At 37.7% G+C, this 20,029-nt stretch overlaps 1 protein-coding gene across 1 annotated transcript in view; it reads left to right on the top strand.

Moving 5' to 3' along the window:
- The window catches only part of LOC124775653 (glycerol kinase-like), a 166,541-nt gene that overhangs the window by 70,062 nt on the left and 76,450 nt on the right, over window positions 1-20,029 (top strand). The window contains exon 7 of the mRNA XM_047250481.1: window positions 16,296-16,552. Within this exon, the coding sequence (XP_047106437.1) occupies window positions 16,296-16,552 (257 nt within the window). The remainder of the gene's footprint in view (window positions 1-16,295; window positions 16,553-20,029) is intronic.

Genomic DNA, 20,029 nt, shown 5'->3' with positions numbered 1-20,029 from the left:
GATTTACTGTACACAGTGGCCAAAAAATACCATTATCCTCAATTAATAATCAATATAATCATATAAACTTGAATAAATAATATGAACAACAGTTCTTTAGAGGAATTTTCTTGGGATATGAACCATGTATAGCTACTTGTGAGAGGGAGTGCAGCATTACCAATGGAGATCATGAGAATGCGCTCTCCAAATCATGATTGAGATGAGCTTTGCTGATTTCAAATCTTCTTTGACCTGGTTAGGCAGTTTCAAGAAATAATGCATTATAGGAAGTTACAAAACAAGTAAAAGTATAGGAGAGATGGCATAAATTCATAGCTGACATGAAAACATAGTTTGCTGTTAACACCACATCTGCTGTGTCAAATGCTGATTGATCAGATTTCGTGAAAGAACTGTGAGCAAACTGCACTTTATCATTTCGAGGTGAAAGAAGACAGAGTCTGTTGTGCAGTCGATGAGTGCTAAGACTCATTCATATACAACAATGACAGTGGTACGTATGAATGAATTACTATTTCTGCACTTTTATATCTGTCTTCAGGGACCTTAAAGCATATTAAGACTAAAAATTTAGAAAAGGACTGTTTATTAAAAAAATTTATAGTCAGCTTATCAAAATCTGGAAAAATAAGAAAGAATAATTTTTAACATCTTATTCAAATCTGAGAGATTACTTGGGGGAGTTGCTGCTACAACCTTGCCGCTCTGGCTAAAAATGGGGATGAGATGCGAATACAAAAACTCAACAAGAGAGTTCTCTTAGCCTCTCTTACCTCAATTCTCCATAATCCTACCTACACATGGTGCCCCTGTTAAGCTGAGCAACCCAGTGGAAGGTTGGGTAACCAACTCCAGCGGGAAACTGGGTCAGCGAGCCGACAGGATGTGGAGGACAGTGGAAGGCAATGGGAAACCACCACTGGAATTACTTCCCTATATGTTCATGGGATGGACCTCTCTGTACAATATTCTGGAGGTAAAGCTTCCCCTCAGTCGGATCTCTGGGAGGGGAATACAACAAAGACTCGAGAGATTAGGGCAAATGGAAAAGGAAGGAAGGAGGAGAAGAAGGAAGACTTATTGAGGATTGGGACTTGGAATGTTTTAACCCTTCTCCAGGAAGGGAAATTTGAAGACACCAAACATGAAATGACAAGAAACAAATTGGATGTACTTGGAATGTGTGAGGTGAGATGGGGTGGTTGTGGAGAACTAGAAAGTGACGACTTCCAATTATACTATTCAGGTGAAGATAAAAATGGAATGTATGGGGTTGGAATTTTGATAGGTAAAAGACTGAATGACAAGGTTATCAAGGTTGAATATGTTAGTGGAAAATTAATGATGATGAGACTGAAAGGGAAAAAGAAAGACTTAGTTACCATCCACGTCTAGATGCCAACAAGTAATCATTCAGATGAAGAGGTAGAAGAATGTTATGAGATGATAGAAAACTTAGCAGAGAGAGAGAAAAGAAATGCATGTATTGTTGTAATGGGTGATGCCCTAGTTGGGGAAGGCCCAAAGGGAAAAGCTCTGGGAAGATTTGGACTGGGAGAAAAAAATGAGAGGGGGCAAAGATTGTTGGAATACTGCAATGAAAATTTCATGGTAGTTGGGAATACTCTATTTGATAACCACAAAAGATGACGGTGTACTTTGATATCTTGATTTGACAACAAAAGATATCAAATTGATTACATAATGATACAACAAAGATACCAAAATTGCCTAAAGAGTGTCAAAAGCTATCCATGGGCAGATATTTATTCAGATCTTACATTAGTAATAGCTGAGGTTCTAGTTAAACTGAAAAGAACCTGGAAAGGACAGAAGAGAGAGCACATTAACTTTGAGAAACTGAAAGACAAAGGCAATTGTGAAAAATTAGAGAATTAATATTGTGAAATTATGATGAAAGTACTGGAAACGGATCAAAAAGGCAGCTAAGTAAACACTTGGAGTCAAGGAGAGGAAAAAAGTAAAGAAAGAATGGGTAACACCAGATGTGATAACCAAGATGGATGATCGCAGGAAACGGAAAACTGTAAACACAGAAGAAGGGAAGTGAAACTACAGGAAGTTAAATAATGAATTAAGAATGGAGACAGAAAAACCAAAGGAGAAATGGCTGAGAGTAAAGTGTGAAAAGATAGAGAAATTAGAGAAAGAAGGAAAATATAATTTGATGTACAAAGAAGCAATGGATTTGACATTCAGGGAATAGAGAAACAACAATGGACTAAAGGAAGTAGAGGCAGGAGACGGTAAAACGGTGAGTGAACCCCAAGAAATAATGAGAAGATGGGAAGAATATATAGGATGGCTATATGCTGCAGACTGCCGACCAAGTGAAGAAGACCTTGGGATAGAAGAAGAAGATAAAGTTGCAGATGATGACAAAGGAAATGCAATACTAACTAGTAAGATTGAATAATCTATGAAGGAGATGAAAAACGGAAAGGCAATGGGAATTGATGAGATTCCTGCGGAACTGTTAAAGTCATTGGAGAAAGAAGGGAAAAGGGAGTTGATTGAATTGTGTAATCATATATATATGACAGGAAAATGGCCAAAGGACTTTACAGAAAGTATCTTAATACCTATAGAAAAGAAAAAGGCAACAGCAAAAAGTGTGAGGAACATATAACAGTGAGCCTGATATTGCATGCAACCAAAGTCTTCCTGAGGACGCTTAAAAGAAGGCTATATGGAAAGCTGAATTGCATAATAAGAGATGAACAATTTGGTTTCAGGCAAGGAGTGGGAACTAGAGATGCCATTGGACTACTGAGAGTGATAGGGGAGAGGTACATGGAGAAGAAAAGGAAGGTGTATGTTGTGTTCATTGATCTTGAGAAGGCTTTTCACTGTGTCAGATGGGAAAAATTGATGTAAATCTTAAGGAAACATTGAGTTGACTGGAGGGATAGACAACTAATTAGAAATTTGTATTTGAACCAGAGAGCAAGAGTAAGAATAGAGGTGTGATGAGTGAAGAAATTGAACTGGGAAGAGGTGTAAGACAGGGTTGTTGTTTATCACCAACACTGTTCATTATATATCTGGAGGAAATTATTAGTGGAAGTTTTGATGAAAGGAGAGGAGTTTGTATAGGGGTCAGAGAGTGGATCGTATAAGATTTGCAGACAACATGGTTGTGATGGCAGAGAGTGCAAGAGAGATGGAACAAATGTTAGATGATCTAAACACAAAATTAGAAGAATATGGAATTAAGATTAAGAAGAAGAAAACAAAAAGCATGGTAAATGGAGGAAAGGGGAGAAAATGCCACTTTAAAATAGGGGGAGAGGAAATAGAGCAAGTGAATAACTTCAGTTACTTGGGAAGTGTAATAATGGATGATATGTATTGCTCAACAGCAATTAGGAAAAGAATTGCAATGGCGAAAGAAGGGCTCAAGATGAAACAGAAATTACTTTGTGGACCACTAAACAAAGATCTGAGGAAAAGACTTGCCAAATGCTACATCTGGAGTGTTGCACCATATGGTGCGGAGACCTGGACATTGAGGAAGAAAGATGAAAGAAGATTGGAGGCACTAGAGTTGTGGATATGGAGAAGAATGGAAAAAGTGAAGTGGGAAGACAAAGTAAGGAATGAGGAAGTATTAAGAAGAGTTGGAGAAATGCTGAAAGTCATCAGAAAGAGAAAATGGAACTGAATTGGACATTGTTTGAGGAGGGACTGTTTATTGAACGAAAGAATACAAGGAATGGTGGAGGGTAAAGGGGGAAGAGGAAGATGAAGATATCAAATGCTGGAAAATATCAAAGGAGGCAAATATTCAGAAATGAAAAGTCTGGCTATGGACAGACAAAAATGGAAGTGGCTTAACCCATGACAAGACCTGCCGTACGGGAGAATACCATACATACATAAATATTCAAAATAGTTTCTAAATCACTTGCAGAAATCAGTTCATTGCTTTTGTTGGACTCTTGGCCTGGTCATAATGATACCTTAGTCTTTCAAGTGGATGATGAAAAGACTTTTGATACAATTCAGATTCCAATCAGAACAACCAATGTGATCCTCGATAAAGAACTTTTTCCACTGTGTAAAGTATTTTAAAGGAAACTATCAGACTATAATTTCTGATAATTCCATGTCATTTGAGGTTTATCAGGAGAACAGTATTCTTAAATTTCAGTCATTTGTGCATTATCTGTTTGCATAAGCACATTTTCTGCATTGCTTTAAGTGTGCTTGGTATGCAGTGCAATAGGCATGGCAACAGCCAGGGCCATTTCTTATTCCTCCAAAATTCTGTCTAAGTAAAACTAGTAACTTGTGTGATGTGCCTGAAAGCATTAATTTTTCTTTTGTCAGACATGCCAGGTGTAAGGATGATGATTGTTTCTATCATTCAAATAACACTTTTCTGTATTGTGATGACTATGAGAAATAAATAAGGAACAGCTTCATTGTTATTAAAATATATATTATTCAAAAATTATCATATGAATTGTGCACAGGAACTGTTAAAAAATGTATACATAAGAAATATTTCATTGAAATAAATTAAAATTATTTATTTTCCTCTGCTTGTAACCTTTGTAAGAATTACATCTCCAGTAATTTAGCTATCAATACAAACTGCCTTTTATTCAAAATATTAATGATATGTGACGTTTTTATATGGTTTAGGGGCTTCATATTCATTCATGTCACTCTTGGTATTAAAACAATGTGGCACTATGCTCTCTTGTCACAACTGATTGCTCACTAGGCAGGAAGGGCTATACAAAATGTCATAAACAGTTCTTCACATAACAAATGATTAACTTCACCAATTTTTAAAAAAATACTCACAGTGTGTCTTAGCAGCTAAAATTTTGACAGTGTATTTCTTTATTTGTATTCTTCCTGCATAAAAAGTTCAGAATGGATTTCGTCATATTGGACTGGACTATTCCTTTATAAGTCATGTAAGATTGTTGTAGAATACCATACTGTTGACAGTTGTTTCTTGTGAAAGCCAGTCCATTAACAATATGCCACAAGTGTCCCAAAAAACAAGATCAACTGCATACCTGTAGATGGAGCAGCACAAGGTTTCTTAGGTTGGGAACTCCCAGCATGTTTCCCTTCCATAGACTGGATTTTCTTGTCAGGTGTATGGCACAGACATTATGATTTGTCAACAAACTGTGACTGTTGATGAATCCTAGTTGAAGTCAGTCTTTGACTATGGGTATTGTAGAACAAAGATATGTAAAGAAAAATGGACCGTCATTCTTAAATTCCCATAGTTGATGACGGACTTCAACTCTTCTTCTCCTTCTGTGCCTGTGTTAAGACCCCTGGAACTCAGTGTGCTCACAACCTTTTAATATCCAAATTGTCATGAATAATGGACTGCAGGGTTGTGCTGCTGAGTCCTGTCTGCCATTCCTGTCCATCAAAAGTTATATTCCTATCAGCCATAATCAATTGAAACACCATCTCAGTGTTTCCCAGAGGCTGTGATGTTGACGGATGGCTAATACGCAAAGCCTTCACCTTCCATCTTTGCCCACAGTTTTCTCCACTTAATAACAAACAAGCACTGTTCTTTCACTACACACGTATTCACAAGGGCCTTCTAGCATCTGCATGGTGTACTTGGATCAGTTCATCTTACAAGAGAATATGCCTGCAATTTGAGCAATACTTGTAAAAATATTCAACTGGAAATAATTTCCGAATGTCCCTTGTATTATACATGTAAACTGCGTGAAGGTGAAATTTTCTATAATCAAATAGTTGTAAGTCACTAAATTGGTATAGCACATTTGAAAGCCCACATTACCTTCATTTGAACAAACTTATTACTTTTTCCAAAAACTTTATTTTTCAGAAACTGTATGCATTCAATATTTTCATGTTTCAGAATGTCTTAATCTTGAAATACACTTCTTTACAAAATTCAGTACCATACTTGATTTTTCTGTGCCCAAGAATGCAAGTTTTCACTAAAATAACTTGTTAGTTTGTTAGTTATTTCAACAGAAAATTTCATTTTTTTTTTAAGTTTTTAGCAGGCTTTGGGAACCCTTGTGTACATTGAAATCACCCCCATGAAACAGTACATATTATTTTTTCCATTTTCTAGTTATAGCAATCTTATTCAAATAAAACTTACTTCACAGCCTATTGGGTCAAACTTACTTCACTGCCTATTGGGTCTCCACGTCCTTAAATTATCCTGTCTTTTATACTGTTAACTAACATGTAAGAAGCTTGTATTCGAAAAAACTATAATTTTCAATATTATGCTCATCTGTAAAAAAGTATGGTGCACAATCCTCAGTTGGACAGTGTTTGGAGTGTTTGGCAATTTTAACGTGAAGTTATCATACTAATTTGCTCAATCCATGTTCAGTGATTGAAATGATGACTAGTATGTTAATCCTTACTTAAATGTCATGTATTTCTAAGTCAGTTAGCACTGGACTGTTTAAACTGTGAACCCACTCAGTCTGTCAGAGTTTTGAATGTAGTATGTTAGTTTGCCTCCAGTGAATTGTGTGACTACTTGTTAATCAGTGTAATTTACTGATCTGTGTTTAATATTAAGACTCCTGCATATTTCAGAGTTGATAATCAAAAAGGGAAATCTGAAGAGACCAAAAATAATTTGCTGCTGTATTATATATTTTCTTTAACAGATATCAGTCAAGTTCATTAATAGCAATAGGATGATTCAAAACAACAGCTAATGAAAGTACCAATGGTGAAGAACCAGGTCAATAAGCTGACATTTGTTGCTCAGACTGAGAAAACATTGAAATAGAGGCATTGTGAGAAGAACTCACAACATCTGAGCAACTAACAATAGGGACAGTGAAAGTAATGGATGTTATACAGAGTAGCTTGTAAAAAAACTGGAAGATGAACTGAGAAATGAAGTGATGGGAAGAAATTGGGATTCAGTGTTTAGTAGACAACTATTTCACCCACAAGTCATAGAAATACCAGCCAATGGAAAGCTAGGGATATCAGTGCAATATTTGAAAGATACCAATGAATGGAAAACTGAGAAGATCACTGCCAACATGTTTAATGTACTGCTGTAACTGTCCATGAAGAACCTGTTGGATGTAAACATACCAGCTTGCTGACTCAGAAAAAAACATCAAAGACAGCAGTCAGCACAGATAGAATTAAAGTGAAAGTGTTTATTTTGTTACATGGCTAATAACTATTGCCATAATGAGTGATAAGAGAGTTTGGACATATGTGTTGAGAATGAGTGATGTTAATTATATTCGTATGATCTATATAGGTAAGATTCAGTGCATGAGGGTAGACATAGTGTAATTCCAAAATGCAAGGAGCAGCTATTTAGTAACATAAGGAAAGATTTACAAGCATTGGATCAAATATGAAACAGAATCATCAGTTATTTTAAAAGAAAGTTGTGTAGTGATTGGGGGAGGGGGGGGGGGGGGGGGGGAAGAATGTAGAAGTGATCTCAAAAGTTATATCAGTAGTTTAAAATCAAATATGAGGAATGATGTGAAAACTGAATTGGTTAAAAGAATGGACTCATTTCATTGTTTGTAAGTGATAACCTAGAATCAGTTCAAGGTAGCTTAGAAAGCAAAATACAAGATGCAAAAGAAAATTTGGAATCAAAATATTAGCTTTCAGCACTGATATGGAACACAGAGAAGGAAACTGATAACAATTATAATGAGTAGAAGGAAGTTGTTGATTCTTGTCAGGCTGTCTCAGAAGTGGTAATTGAGTATGTTCTGATAATGATAGTACTGAATTGATCTCTCAAACAGAACACTAGATATTGCTGAGGTAAAGGATGTGGAGGTAATTTTAAATACAAATTTTAAATACAACATTTAATGTAGTTGATGGCACTGTGACAGAATGCCCGCGTAAAAAAGTATGAAAATGTTTTGAAACTGTCACTAAAGGAAATGAAATTCAAATAACTGATACTGACATGTTGTTGTTGTTGTTGTGGTCTTCAGTCCTGAGACTGGTTTGATGCAGCTCTCCATGCTAATCTATCCTGTGCAACCTTCTTCATCTCCCAGTACCTACTGCAACCTACATCATTCTGAATCTGCTTAGTGTACTCATCTCTTGGTCTCCCTCTACGATTTTTACTCTCCACGCTGCCCTCCAGTACTAAATTGGTGATCCCTTGATGCCTCAGAACATGTCCTACCAAACGGTCCCTTCTTCTCGTCAAGTTGTGCCACAAACTCCTCTTCTCCCCAATTCTATTCAATACCTCCTCATTAGTTATGTGATCTACCCATCTAATCCTCAGCATTCTTCTGTAGCACCACATTTCAAAAGCTTCTATTCTCTTTTTGTCCAAACTATTTATCGTCCATGTTTCACTTCCATACATGGCTACACTTCATACAAATACTTTCAGAAATGACTTCCTGACACTTAAATCTATACTTGATGTTAACAAATTTCTCTTATTCAGAAACGCTTTCCTTGCCATTGCCAGTCTACATTTTGTATCCTCTCTACTTCGACCATAATCAGTTATTTTGCTCCCCAAATAGCAAAACTCCTTTACTACTTTAAGTGTCTCATTTCCTAATCTAATTCCTTCAGCATCACCCGACTTAAATCGACTACACTCCATTATCCTTGTTTTGATTTTGTTGATGTTCATCTTATACCCTCCTTTCAAGACACTGTCCATTCCGTTCAACTGCTCTTCCAAGTCCTTTGCTGTCTCTGACAGAATTACAATGTCATCGGCGAACCTCAAAGTTTTTATTTCTTCTCCATGGATTTTAATACCTACTCCGAAATTTTCTTTTGTTTCCTTCACTGCTTGCTGAATATACAGATTGAATAACATCGGGGAGAGACTACAACCCTGTCTCACTCCCTCCCCAACCACTGCTTCCCTTTCATGTCCCTTGACTCTTATAACTGCCATCTGGTTTCTGTACAAACTGTAAATAGACATTCGCTCCCTGTATTTCACCCCTGCCACCTTCAGAATTTGAAAGAGCGTATTCCAGTCAACATTGTCAAAAGCTTTCTCTAAGTCTACAAATGCTAGAAACGTAGGTTTGCCTTTCCTTAATCTTTCTTCTAAGATAAGTCGTAAGGTCAGTATTGCCTCACGTGTCCCAACATTTCTACGGAATCCAAAGTGATCTTCCCCGAGGTCAGCTTCTACTAGTTTTTCCATTCGTCTGTAAAGAATCCGCATTAGTATTTTGCAGCCTTGACTTATTAAACTGATAGTTCGGTAATTTTCACATTTGTCAACACCTGCTTTCTTTGGGATTGGAATTATTATATTCTTCTTGAAGTCTGAGGGTATTTCACCTGTTTCATACATCTTGCTCACCAGATGGTAGAGTTTCATCAGGACTTGCTCTCCCAAGGCTGTCAGTAGTTGTAATGGAATGTTGTCTACTCCCGAGGCCTTGTTTTGACTCAAGTCTTTCAGTGCTCTGTCAAACTCTTCACGCAGTATTATATCTCCCATTTCATCTTCATCTACATCCTCTTCCATTTCCATAATATTGTCCTCAAGAACATCACCCTTGTATAGACCCTCTATATACTCCTTCCACCTTTCTGCTTTCCCTTCTGTGCTTAGAACTGGGCTTCCATCTGTGCTTTTGATATTCGTACAAGTGGTTCTCTTTTCTCTGAAGGTCTCTTTAATTTTCCTGTAGGCTGTATCTATCTTACCCCTAGTGAGATAAGCCTCTACATCCTTACATTTGTCCTCTAGCCATGCCTGCTTAGCCATTTTGCACTTCCTGTCGATCTCATTGTTGAGATGTTTGTATTCCTTTTTACCTGCTTCATGTACTGCATTTTTATATTTTCTCCTTTCATCAATTAAATTCAGTATTTCTTCTGTCACCCAAGGATTTCTACTAGCCCTCGTCTTTTTACCTACTTGATCATCTGCTGCCTTCACTACTTCATCCCTCAAAGCTACCCATTCTTCTTCTACTTTATTTCTTTCCCCCTGACATGTATGCAGGTAGAAAGTGAGAATGTTGTCAGTGTTAATTAAAGTGTCATAATATTTCTTTGTAGATATCAAAGTAAGCAATGCGCAAAAGGTAACTTTTGATGTGAAGCAGCGTTCAGTGAAATTGTAATTGTAAATTGTAATATTTTCAATGGTTTTGACATTTATGGTATTGTGTTTCATATGTAGAACAGCAGTAAACATTTGATTTCACCCAGAGGGTGGAGAATAGGCTTGGGAACAAGGTCCAAATATATTTTGAGCAAATAAGTAGGCAGGGAATTCATTGCTCCTTTGTGAATACATTATTTGGTGAATAGTGCCTCCCCATCTGTGTGAATTCATTTTTTACTTCTTGTTTCATTGTCTTCATCCACTAGCATGTATGTAGATTGTAAAAGAAATATATAAGTAAGAGTATTGAAGCAAAAAATATTTAAAGGAGTTTAAAAATAAAAACTTTTTTCCTTTCAGTCTTTTAAGAAAGGGAAAAACATTTTATGTTGTCTTTGGATCCAGCAATAATGAAAATTTGCGTAAAATAATTAATGTCTCTAACATACAAATACAATTAAATTTGAGTTAGTAACATTATGAAGGAATGTAAAATTTGTCAGAAAATATTATTAAAAAACTACAGTGAGGTGACAGAAGTTATGGGATACCTCCTAACGTCATGTCAGACCTCATTCTACGGAGTGTATTGCAGCAGCTGAACATAGCCTGGAAGCAATAAGTTGTTGAAAGTCCCCTGCAGAAGTATTGAACCATGCTGCCTTGATATCCATCCATAATTGGAAAAGTGTTGTTGGTGCAGGATTTTGTGCACTCTCTGACCTCTCAGTTATGTCCCAAACATGTTCAATGGGTGGCCAAATCATTCGATTGAATTATCCAGAATGTTCTTCAAACCAGTTCTGAACCATTGTGGCCTGGTGACATGGCGCATTGTCATCCATAAAAATTCTATCATTGTTTGGGAACATGAAGTCCATGAATGGCTGCAGATGATCAATGATCAGTTCATTTGGACCAAAGGACCCAGTCCATTTCATGTAAACACAGCCCTTATCATTATGAAGCCACCACCAGCTTCCACAATGTCTTGTTGACAAGTTGGGCCCATAGCTTCCTGATGTCTGCCTCAAATGTGAATCCTACCCTTAGCTCTTACCATGCGTCTGGAACCATCTACCATTCCTCATTGAAGGCCTGTTAATTCCCATCATATGGTCATAATCACATTGAATACCTTTCATGTGAATCACGAGAGCACAAATGGAAGCTCAACAAATACATGGCCCATTTCTACCTTACTACATGATACCATACATATATGTTCATATCACTGTCCCATGTCTTCATCACCTCAGTGTAAAGAAAACTGTAGACATGTAAAAGTATTAGAAGTATGTACAGCTGGAATATAAAAAGGGTTCAGATGATGAATTCAGTGCCATTTTTGTAAGGATTTGAGAATATTGCTGATGTTCCATGTCAAAATCAAAGTGAATTTAGTTTAGCTGTCTGTCACTCAGGTCAGACCTAAGAAAGGTAGGTGATATATAGTGAAATAATATTTTGAATAACTTGTGAATTACCTGTAAAGAAGAATGATGGTTTATGAGTAATAATAATAATAATAATAATTTTTATTTATTTATTATTTTTTATTATTTATTTTATGGCCTTCATTGGACCACTCTAGTCAAAAATACAAAGTTGTAAACAAGTTGTTACACCGGGATACAATTTGGCTCAACAATAACTTAATATGATATTTAGGTAATATAATTATTAGAGTCTATTCTTATATGAAAGGTGGTTTGCTCTTCTTTCTGCCCAATATTACTTCATTCTTTCAGATATTTTCTTTCTTTCTTCATCTGAGACCACTCTTCTTGTACTCCTTTTATTGATTTTCATTTGTTGTCTGATTTGCGGGTCTTGCAGTATTCTGGTTTTCTCTGTCTTGCTTTTTAGGTCATCTACTGTAATTTGGAGTTCTTTTATATCTTCCTTAATTTTTGTGATCCATTTAATGTCGCTCTTGCTACTCCACAATTTTTGTATTATTTTTTTACTAATTCTGTTTTCTGGAGTTCTCATCAGATGTCCAAAGAATGAGATGTGTTTCTTCCAGATCATGCTCATGACTGGTTCTATTTTCTTATATACTGTTTCATTTGATGCTATTCTCCAATGTCCATTTATTTTATACTATTTATTTATACATGTCCTAATTATTCTTCTTTCTATTTTTAGTATTCTGTCAATTTCTGCTGTATGCAAAGTGAAATAACAATTATTTACCACTTCATAATTTATTTTCAGGATATGCTTACCTCTTGATGTGCTTACTTCTTGTCTCGTGTGGATTTATCATTAGTGTATTTTGTACTGACCATTTCAAATGATAATTATGTATGAAAATGTCTTTGTCAATAATGAACCTAATTAATTGAAAAAAATTAAAGAATCTGGACAGAAATTAACAATAGATTTTTGTAATGTTAAAAGTAATTAAATTTTGGAGATTACTTGATTTCATTTAGTTTTGAGTCCATTTGGATCTTAAGTATAAATTCCATTCACTTAATTTAAATTCCATAGTATTAAATTGATAAATATAGTTGATATTCCTTAAATTTTGTAACCATCTAATTAATGTTACAGATAATTTTGTATATTTATATAACTGATTGTGAATGTAAACTTTTTGTTTTGTTTATTTTCATTTCATTGAAAAAATGGACACAGAGTTGTGATAGCACTGTCAAAAAGGATTCAGAACTACTCTTCCCCAGGACTAGTAAATGCTGGGGTTGAGTTGCAGAAAGGACTCAGAAGAAGAAGCTGAGGAAATCAAGAAGTCAATCAAATTATAAAAGATTTCCGGTGATAAATAATGATTGCTCTAGGGAAACTGAGAAGCCATTTTAAAAAAACCCAATAATAAATTATGCTTACATAAGGGCAGGTGAGAGAAAGTGCATGTTGCAGCTCAGCCTGCAGCATAGCATATACTGACAGCCCTTTTTAAAATAGTATGCAGTTTGTTCCCATATGTCTTACTATAATACTTGATGGTTAACTTGACTGGAGTTTTGTCTTTTACGAACACAGCCCTGTTATTTTATTTTTATTTTATTAGGAGACCACATGTTCTATTAATACATCTTCATTGATAATATGTATATGTTCTCCTGCTATTTCTTTCTGGCAAGAGACACATAATTGAAAATATTAGCCAGTCCACACAGTGGACCATTTGTGTTAGAGGGTTTTATATGAGTGTTATTAATATCAACATTTTTTGTACATATGTTACCCTGCCTCCCTTGCTGGTAGGTACTTTCAATTTTAATTTATATTATTCTAGCTGTGCCTGCAGTGTTACTCATGGTTAAACAGTTATTTATAAAGAAACGTTAATGCTGAAACTCACTATCCTCATGCATGCACCATCACAAGATTTATCTCTTCGAGGTATTAAGATGTGAGCTGCTTACGGCCCCAAAAACTGTGTGACATCAAAGAGAAAAAAATAAAAAAATACTACCACATTTTGAGACGATGGAAGAAGCCAATAGAGTACATGTTGCTCACAACTCACTCATTTATGTAAGGCAAAAATTTTTATGCAACTGAATACTGAATTACAAAATGTGCCAGGAAATGGAGTAAATAATTTCATGACTGTGTGATGCCTAGTGTGGAAAACATTGTAATTGTCTTGGTGTGTATGAAGAACCAGAATTCTATCATAATATGTTTTTTAAGCAGTGTTCTGAGACTTCTTGTTCTCTACTTATGTGTAGAGATTTCCGGCTCTCAGTACATGCAAGCAACCAATGTTGAGCTGTCTGTGCAAAAAACATGGTATGTCCACTTGAATACCTGCCACTTTTAATGTTTGTCCTTGACTATTATTTATAGTGATTGAGAAGGTCAATTTCATGATTGTTAATGCTTCTGAACCACTGAGACCCTTGGGGCCCGTGAAGTTTACAAAACAGTTATAAATCATGACAATCCAGACACAGAAGCCAAGTCATCATTTAAGAATCCCAATATTATCACAATCAAATACACTTGCATACAAAACATTCTAAGTGCTACAAAATATTTTTGTGCTCATATGTTACATTGTTGCAGAGTTTGGTGATGGTTTTATCCTGAGGAATATTTCTGCTGTCCTAGACTTATGTATGTAATTATTTTGTTTGTCAAAACAGTTAAAAACTAATGTCTACACTAAATGCACTGCATTCATTTGATAGTTTACTTCCATGAATGACATTTTAGTCATGTTATCCATCCTACAGTAACAGTAGTTACATTAATAATTCATTGTAACAGTGATTTGTTTTCCAGAATAAAAGATAACCTATGTGTTAATTGAGGGTATAGGCTATCTCCGTTCCAACGTTCATCCAAATCCATTGATTTGCTTCAGTGTGAAGGAGTAACTCGACAAAGAAAATAAAAACAATTTGTAGTTTGGTGCAGTGCAAATTTTATGATATTTATACATGCAACAAAGTCATCTGCCCTCTTGTGTGCCTGTTACCAGAAGATACACTTGCATATCGTAATCAAATCTAGCCTCACTGAAAGCCTGCCAGGTTCTATATGAAGAAGCTTGACATGTCTCTGTTGTACACTATTTAAATGACAGTCATTCTTCAATAATCTCGGAAGCTATAAGATACACCTGATGCTCAGCAGCTAAAATGCACTAGGCTTGTATGGAAGTATGGATTAAACATTTTGAGGAATGTATAACCATTGTATTCAACAACACGAGGAAAATGTGATTGCTATGTACCATAAAGATGACACACACACACACACACACACACACACACACACACACACACACACACACACACACATATTCGCACAAGCAACCACACTTCATGCACACAAGACCGCCATCTCCAGCAGCTCTGACCAGAATGGCATCCTGGTCCAAGCTACCAGAGGTGGTGGTCATGTTTGCATAAGGTGTGCCTGCTTGTATGAATGAATATGTGTGTGTTTCCTTTTCTGATGAAGGCTGTGTCTGAAAGCTAATGTGTAAGTGTCTTTTAGCTGTGCATGTCTGCAACTTAATGTGTCATTTTTACTGTATGTAGCAATCTATCTTTTCCTTATGTTATTTATAATCTGATCTGGAGTTCCACTGTTTAACCATTGCATTCATTCCATTGACCATATTATATAGGACATATTAAACAATAAAAGCATTTTCACAAATACAGTTCAAAAGTCAGATAGTAATAGCTTTTTATAAGAGTAATTATTGTGTCACATTTCACATTACACTCTTCAAATTAATAAATATCTTGTACCAGACACTTTTAAAAGCAACCTGTCTGTTAATTCAGGCTATAAGCTAATTGTATACAAAATTTCTTCCAAATCCTCTCAGCCATTTCAGTGTGAAGGAGGAAATATTCACACACAAACTTTCGCATTTATAATATACATGAGATATGGGATTGGCACTCCACCATGTCTTATGTATATTGTGACTAGGACTTCACTGAGCCTGGTGCATCTTTCTTTGCATATGCAACAAGGCAATATTTCTGAGTGTTACACCCAAGTTGTCAGTACATGCTGTACTGTCAGCTGGGCCGCTCCATTCACACTTTCTTATGGCCGTTTGTGTAAGCACTATTTATAGGTTCTCAACTTCCCTAAGGTAATCACTATTTATCACTGGGATTCTGTTATAGTTTGATTTGGTTCTTGGTACCCCTGTTTGTTGTAGTTTACATTTTGGATGTGCTCCACCATCAAGTTGTTGACAACTGTGAAAATAGGGGACATCTATATTTTATAGAGGAATAGCTTCCATGTCTAAGAAATGGTCCATGGTCTTTCTTTTGTTATTAACAATGTAATTAAAATTTTGTCATGTAGTTAGCCTATGTAGGTTAACAAAAGTTTTTTTTGCAACTTCTTTATGTCAGATGTTAAGCACTTGAGCATCAGGCTTTATAATCACAAAACTAGTTGTGAATCAATAGAAGATGAATAAATCTTCACATGGCAGTTTCTGTGGCCCTCTAATAATCACTGTTTTTGAGCTTAGAATTCTTAGGAAATGAATACCTTGTGACAAAGGCTTGTCAAGTCAATTTTTATTATTGTTATAGTGTTTAAAAAGAAGCATTATAGTCATGACATGAGTGTCTAAATTAATGGAATATGTATTGTATTTTCTTATGCCACTGACTGTCAGAAATAATTATTAAATATTCTTTTTTCTTTCATGTAGCGGATAGACTCAACTCATGGTTTAGTAACAACAGTTGCTTACCAACTGGGCAAGTCAGCATCACCAAATTATGCTCTGGAAGGTTCTGTGGCAGTTGCTGGGTCATCCATAATGTGGTTAAAAGAAAAAATGAATCTAATTGATAGTGTCCCAGAATCAGAAAATGTGGCTGATGAGGTCAAGACAACTGGTGATGTTTACTTTGTCCCAGCCTTTACTGGACTTTATGCTCCCTACTGGAGAAATGATGCCCGTGGGTTAGTATCTGTTCTATTGCAAGACACGTGTCGTGAAAACAGCTATTATATTAATGTTATTTATCTGACATTTAAGACAAATTTGTTATCAAATGCTATCACATTTCATAAAATTGTTGCTTAGTTTGGTTGTCAGGTAGACAGAATTTAAGTAATAACTTGAAGAGAACACAAAACATTCCAATCACTTAACTCATGGTTGAAAAAGAGGTAATGTCAGGGACAGTAACCAACAATAAAATCTAATTGTGGAAAGTCCAGGTTGCAATGTCTACAGTGTAATGAAAAAGATAGATTGCTACTCACCCCAAAGAGGAGATGAAGGGAGAGGATCAGAGAAGGGGATGAAGAACACTGGGTGCATCAGTAGAGAGCAGTGCACATTGAGCATGAGGGGAGGCAAATTGTGAAGAGGTAACAGGACAGAGGGGATGGAAACAGTTGGTTTAAGGCTGTGGGGACAGTGGGTTACTGTAGGTTGAGGTTGGGATGATATCAGGAGTGGAAAATGTGTTGTGAGTATAACCCCATCTGCACAGTTCAGAAAAGATGGTAGTGGAGGGAAGGATCCAGATAGCCTGAGTTGTGAAACAGCCATTGACCTCAAGCATGTTATGTTCAGCTGCACGTTGTGCCACAGTGTGTCAACTTTGCTCTGTTCTTCCTGGTGAACAGCTGGTTGGTAGTCTTACCAATATAAAAAGCTGAACATTGATTACAACAGACCTGCTTTCACAGGTTGGCTGGCCTCTGATGGGGTAGGATAAGCCTATGACAGGACTGTAGTACGAAGTGCTAGGGGGGTGCATTGGGCTGTCTTGCATCTGGGTCTCCCACAGGAATATGGTCTCAGTGGCAAAAGGTTGTAATTTGGAGTGCCACAGGGATGAATGAAGGTGTTGTGAAAGTTGGATGGGTGACATAACACCACTGTAGGAGGCGATGGAAAGGATCTTGGGTAGAATGTCTTTCATTTCAGGACATGATGATAGGTAACTGAAACCCTAATGAAGGAAATGGTTCAGTTGTTCCAGTCTGAGGGGGCTTTGGTTGTCAGTAAGGATACTTCTTTATTGATGTTCCTTGAGGGTGGTGGGAGGCTTGGGAGTATGTGCAGATGTGGAATAGGTTTGTGGCATGGTGCCTGTCTTTGGAGGCCTATGTGAGACCTCCAGCATGCTGTGCAAGGAAGCTCCCATCACTGCAGATATTCAGTCCCTTGGTGGCTTTTTGGGGTTAAAAGAGTGGCAGTTGTTGAAATGTAGGTGCTATTGATGATTGGCAGGTTTAATGTGGACATAAGAGTGGATGGAGGCATCAGAGAGGAGGAAGTCAATGTCTAGGATGATGGCATGCTGGCTTGAGGAGGACCTGATGAAATGAGTGGGAAAGAAGATCTTGAGGATGTGAACAAATGAGGATAAGATGTTCAAATGGGACTTAATTGCAGAGGTTATCAGTCCCCTAGAACTACTTAAACGTAACTAACCTAAGGACATCACACACATGCCCGAGGCAGGATTTGAACCTGCGACCGTAGCGGTTGCGAGGTTCCAGACTGTAGCGCCTAGAACTACTTGGCCACTCCGGCCGGCTGGATAAAATGTGCAGGTCCTGAGTCCATATCATGAAGATATCATCAGTGAGCCTGAACCTGACCAGGGACTTGAGATTTTAGGAGGTTTGGAAGGTTCCCTCTAGACATTCCTAAACAGAGTGGCTTTGTCTACCTTCCCTTCAAAGGAGAGGTAGTTGAGAGTTGGGATATAGATAGTAAGATGTGGATTTGGAGTCTGAAGGCCATGAGAGTGGTAGTGTTCAATAGCAGCAAAGCTATGGGTGTGAGGGATGTTGGTTTATAGGGAAGTGGCATTAATATTGATGAGTAGGGATCCAGGAAATAAAAGGTGGGGATGGCGGACAGTCAGTGAAGGAAGTGGTTGGTATCTTTGATGTGGGATGTTCTGTTTTGGACAATAGATTGAAGATGTTGGTTGATGGGAGCCAAAATTCTTTCAGTGGGAGGATAGTAACTAGCTAACATGTGGCATTCAGTATTGTTGGGGTTGTTGATTTTGGGGAGTATGTAGAAAGTGGGAATGTGGAGTGTCATAGAGGTGAAGAGGGAAATGGATTCAGGTGAGAGGTTCTGGAAGGGTCTAAGGTTATAATTAGGGACTGTAGCTTATGGTGAATTCTAGGATGGGGTCAGTCTGGCAGAGTTTGTAGGTGGAGGAGTCAGATAACTGGCAGAGACCTTCCACCAGACAGTCACAGTGAACCTTTGTCAGGACATGTTTTGATGCTGTGTTTGGCTGTCCTTTTGTCTGCTGAAATATTAGTGTTCATAGGAAGGGACCTGGGGAAGGTTGGTGAGGCCGAGCTGGAGATAAGGAGCTCCTAGAAGGTGACCAGAGGGTGGTTTGGAAGGAGGGGCGGGGGGGGGGGGGGGGGCAAGATTTGATAGTAATATGAACTGGGAGAGGCAGGGATGAGTGGCAGCACATTGGCTTTGGTTAGAGGGATTGGTGGCAAAGAAGTGTTCCCATTGTAGAGATCTGGAGAAGGAGAGTTGGTCTTTGACAGGTCAAACTTGGTTAAATTTTGGTGTGGAGCTGTAGGTGAGGCCTTTGGATGGAACTGAAACTTCTGTGGGGCTGTGGATTTTTGTGGGAAGGTGTCCTGAGACTGTTCAGTTCTGAATTTAGTGGAGTGTTGGAAAGGAGCTTTGGGAGGTGGGACAAGTTGAAAAGGTCCACCAGGGAGAATCTGGGTGCTATGTAGCGTTGATGTGGAGAAACACGGTGGGTAGGATAGAGGTGGGGTTTGGACACTGGTGCCCTAAGTTGGCAGCAGGATGTTAGCAGGCTGGAATTGGTGTCTGGAATTCTCTTCCAGGTGCTGGAGTGCAAGGGATTCAGTTTCTCCTTTGGAGGGGAGATATACAAAGAAATCTGTGGTACAGCTATGGGCAGCCCGCATGTTATCCTCTTATGCCAATCTGTTTATGGGCCATCAAGAGGAAACCTTCCTAGCTTCCCAAAATCCCAAACCCCTGTTCTGCTTCAGGCTCTTTGATGGTATCACCATGATCTAGACTGAGGGCCAGGACACTCTATCCTCATTCCTTCACAACCTCAGTACCTTCTCTCCCATCCACTTCAGTTGGTCCTCCTCAACCCAATGTGCCACCATCCTGGTCGTTCACCTCCTACTCTCTGATGTCTCCATCCACACCTCTGTCCACACTGAAACTACCAACCACTGACAATACCTACATTTTGACAGCTGCCATCCATCCCAAACCAAGAAATCCCTTCCACACAGCCTGGTCACCCGGGGACAGCTTATCTGCAATTATGGGAGCTCCTTTCCCCAGTGAGCTGAAGATCTCATAAAGACCTTCTCAAAAATGCACAACACACCTAGTTTGTGACCAGATTTCTTGTGCTGTATCTCCACTCACTGCCCATCCTC

The sequence above is a fragment of the Schistocerca piceifrons genome, chromosome 2, assembly GCF_021461385.2.
Source record: "Schistocerca piceifrons isolate TAMUIC-IGC-003096 chromosome 2, iqSchPice1.1, whole genome shotgun sequence".
Classification (NCBI taxonomy): domain Eukaryota; kingdom Metazoa; phylum Arthropoda; class Insecta; order Orthoptera; family Acrididae; genus Schistocerca; species Schistocerca piceifrons.
This window is presented reverse-complemented; position numbering and strand designations above follow the sequence as displayed.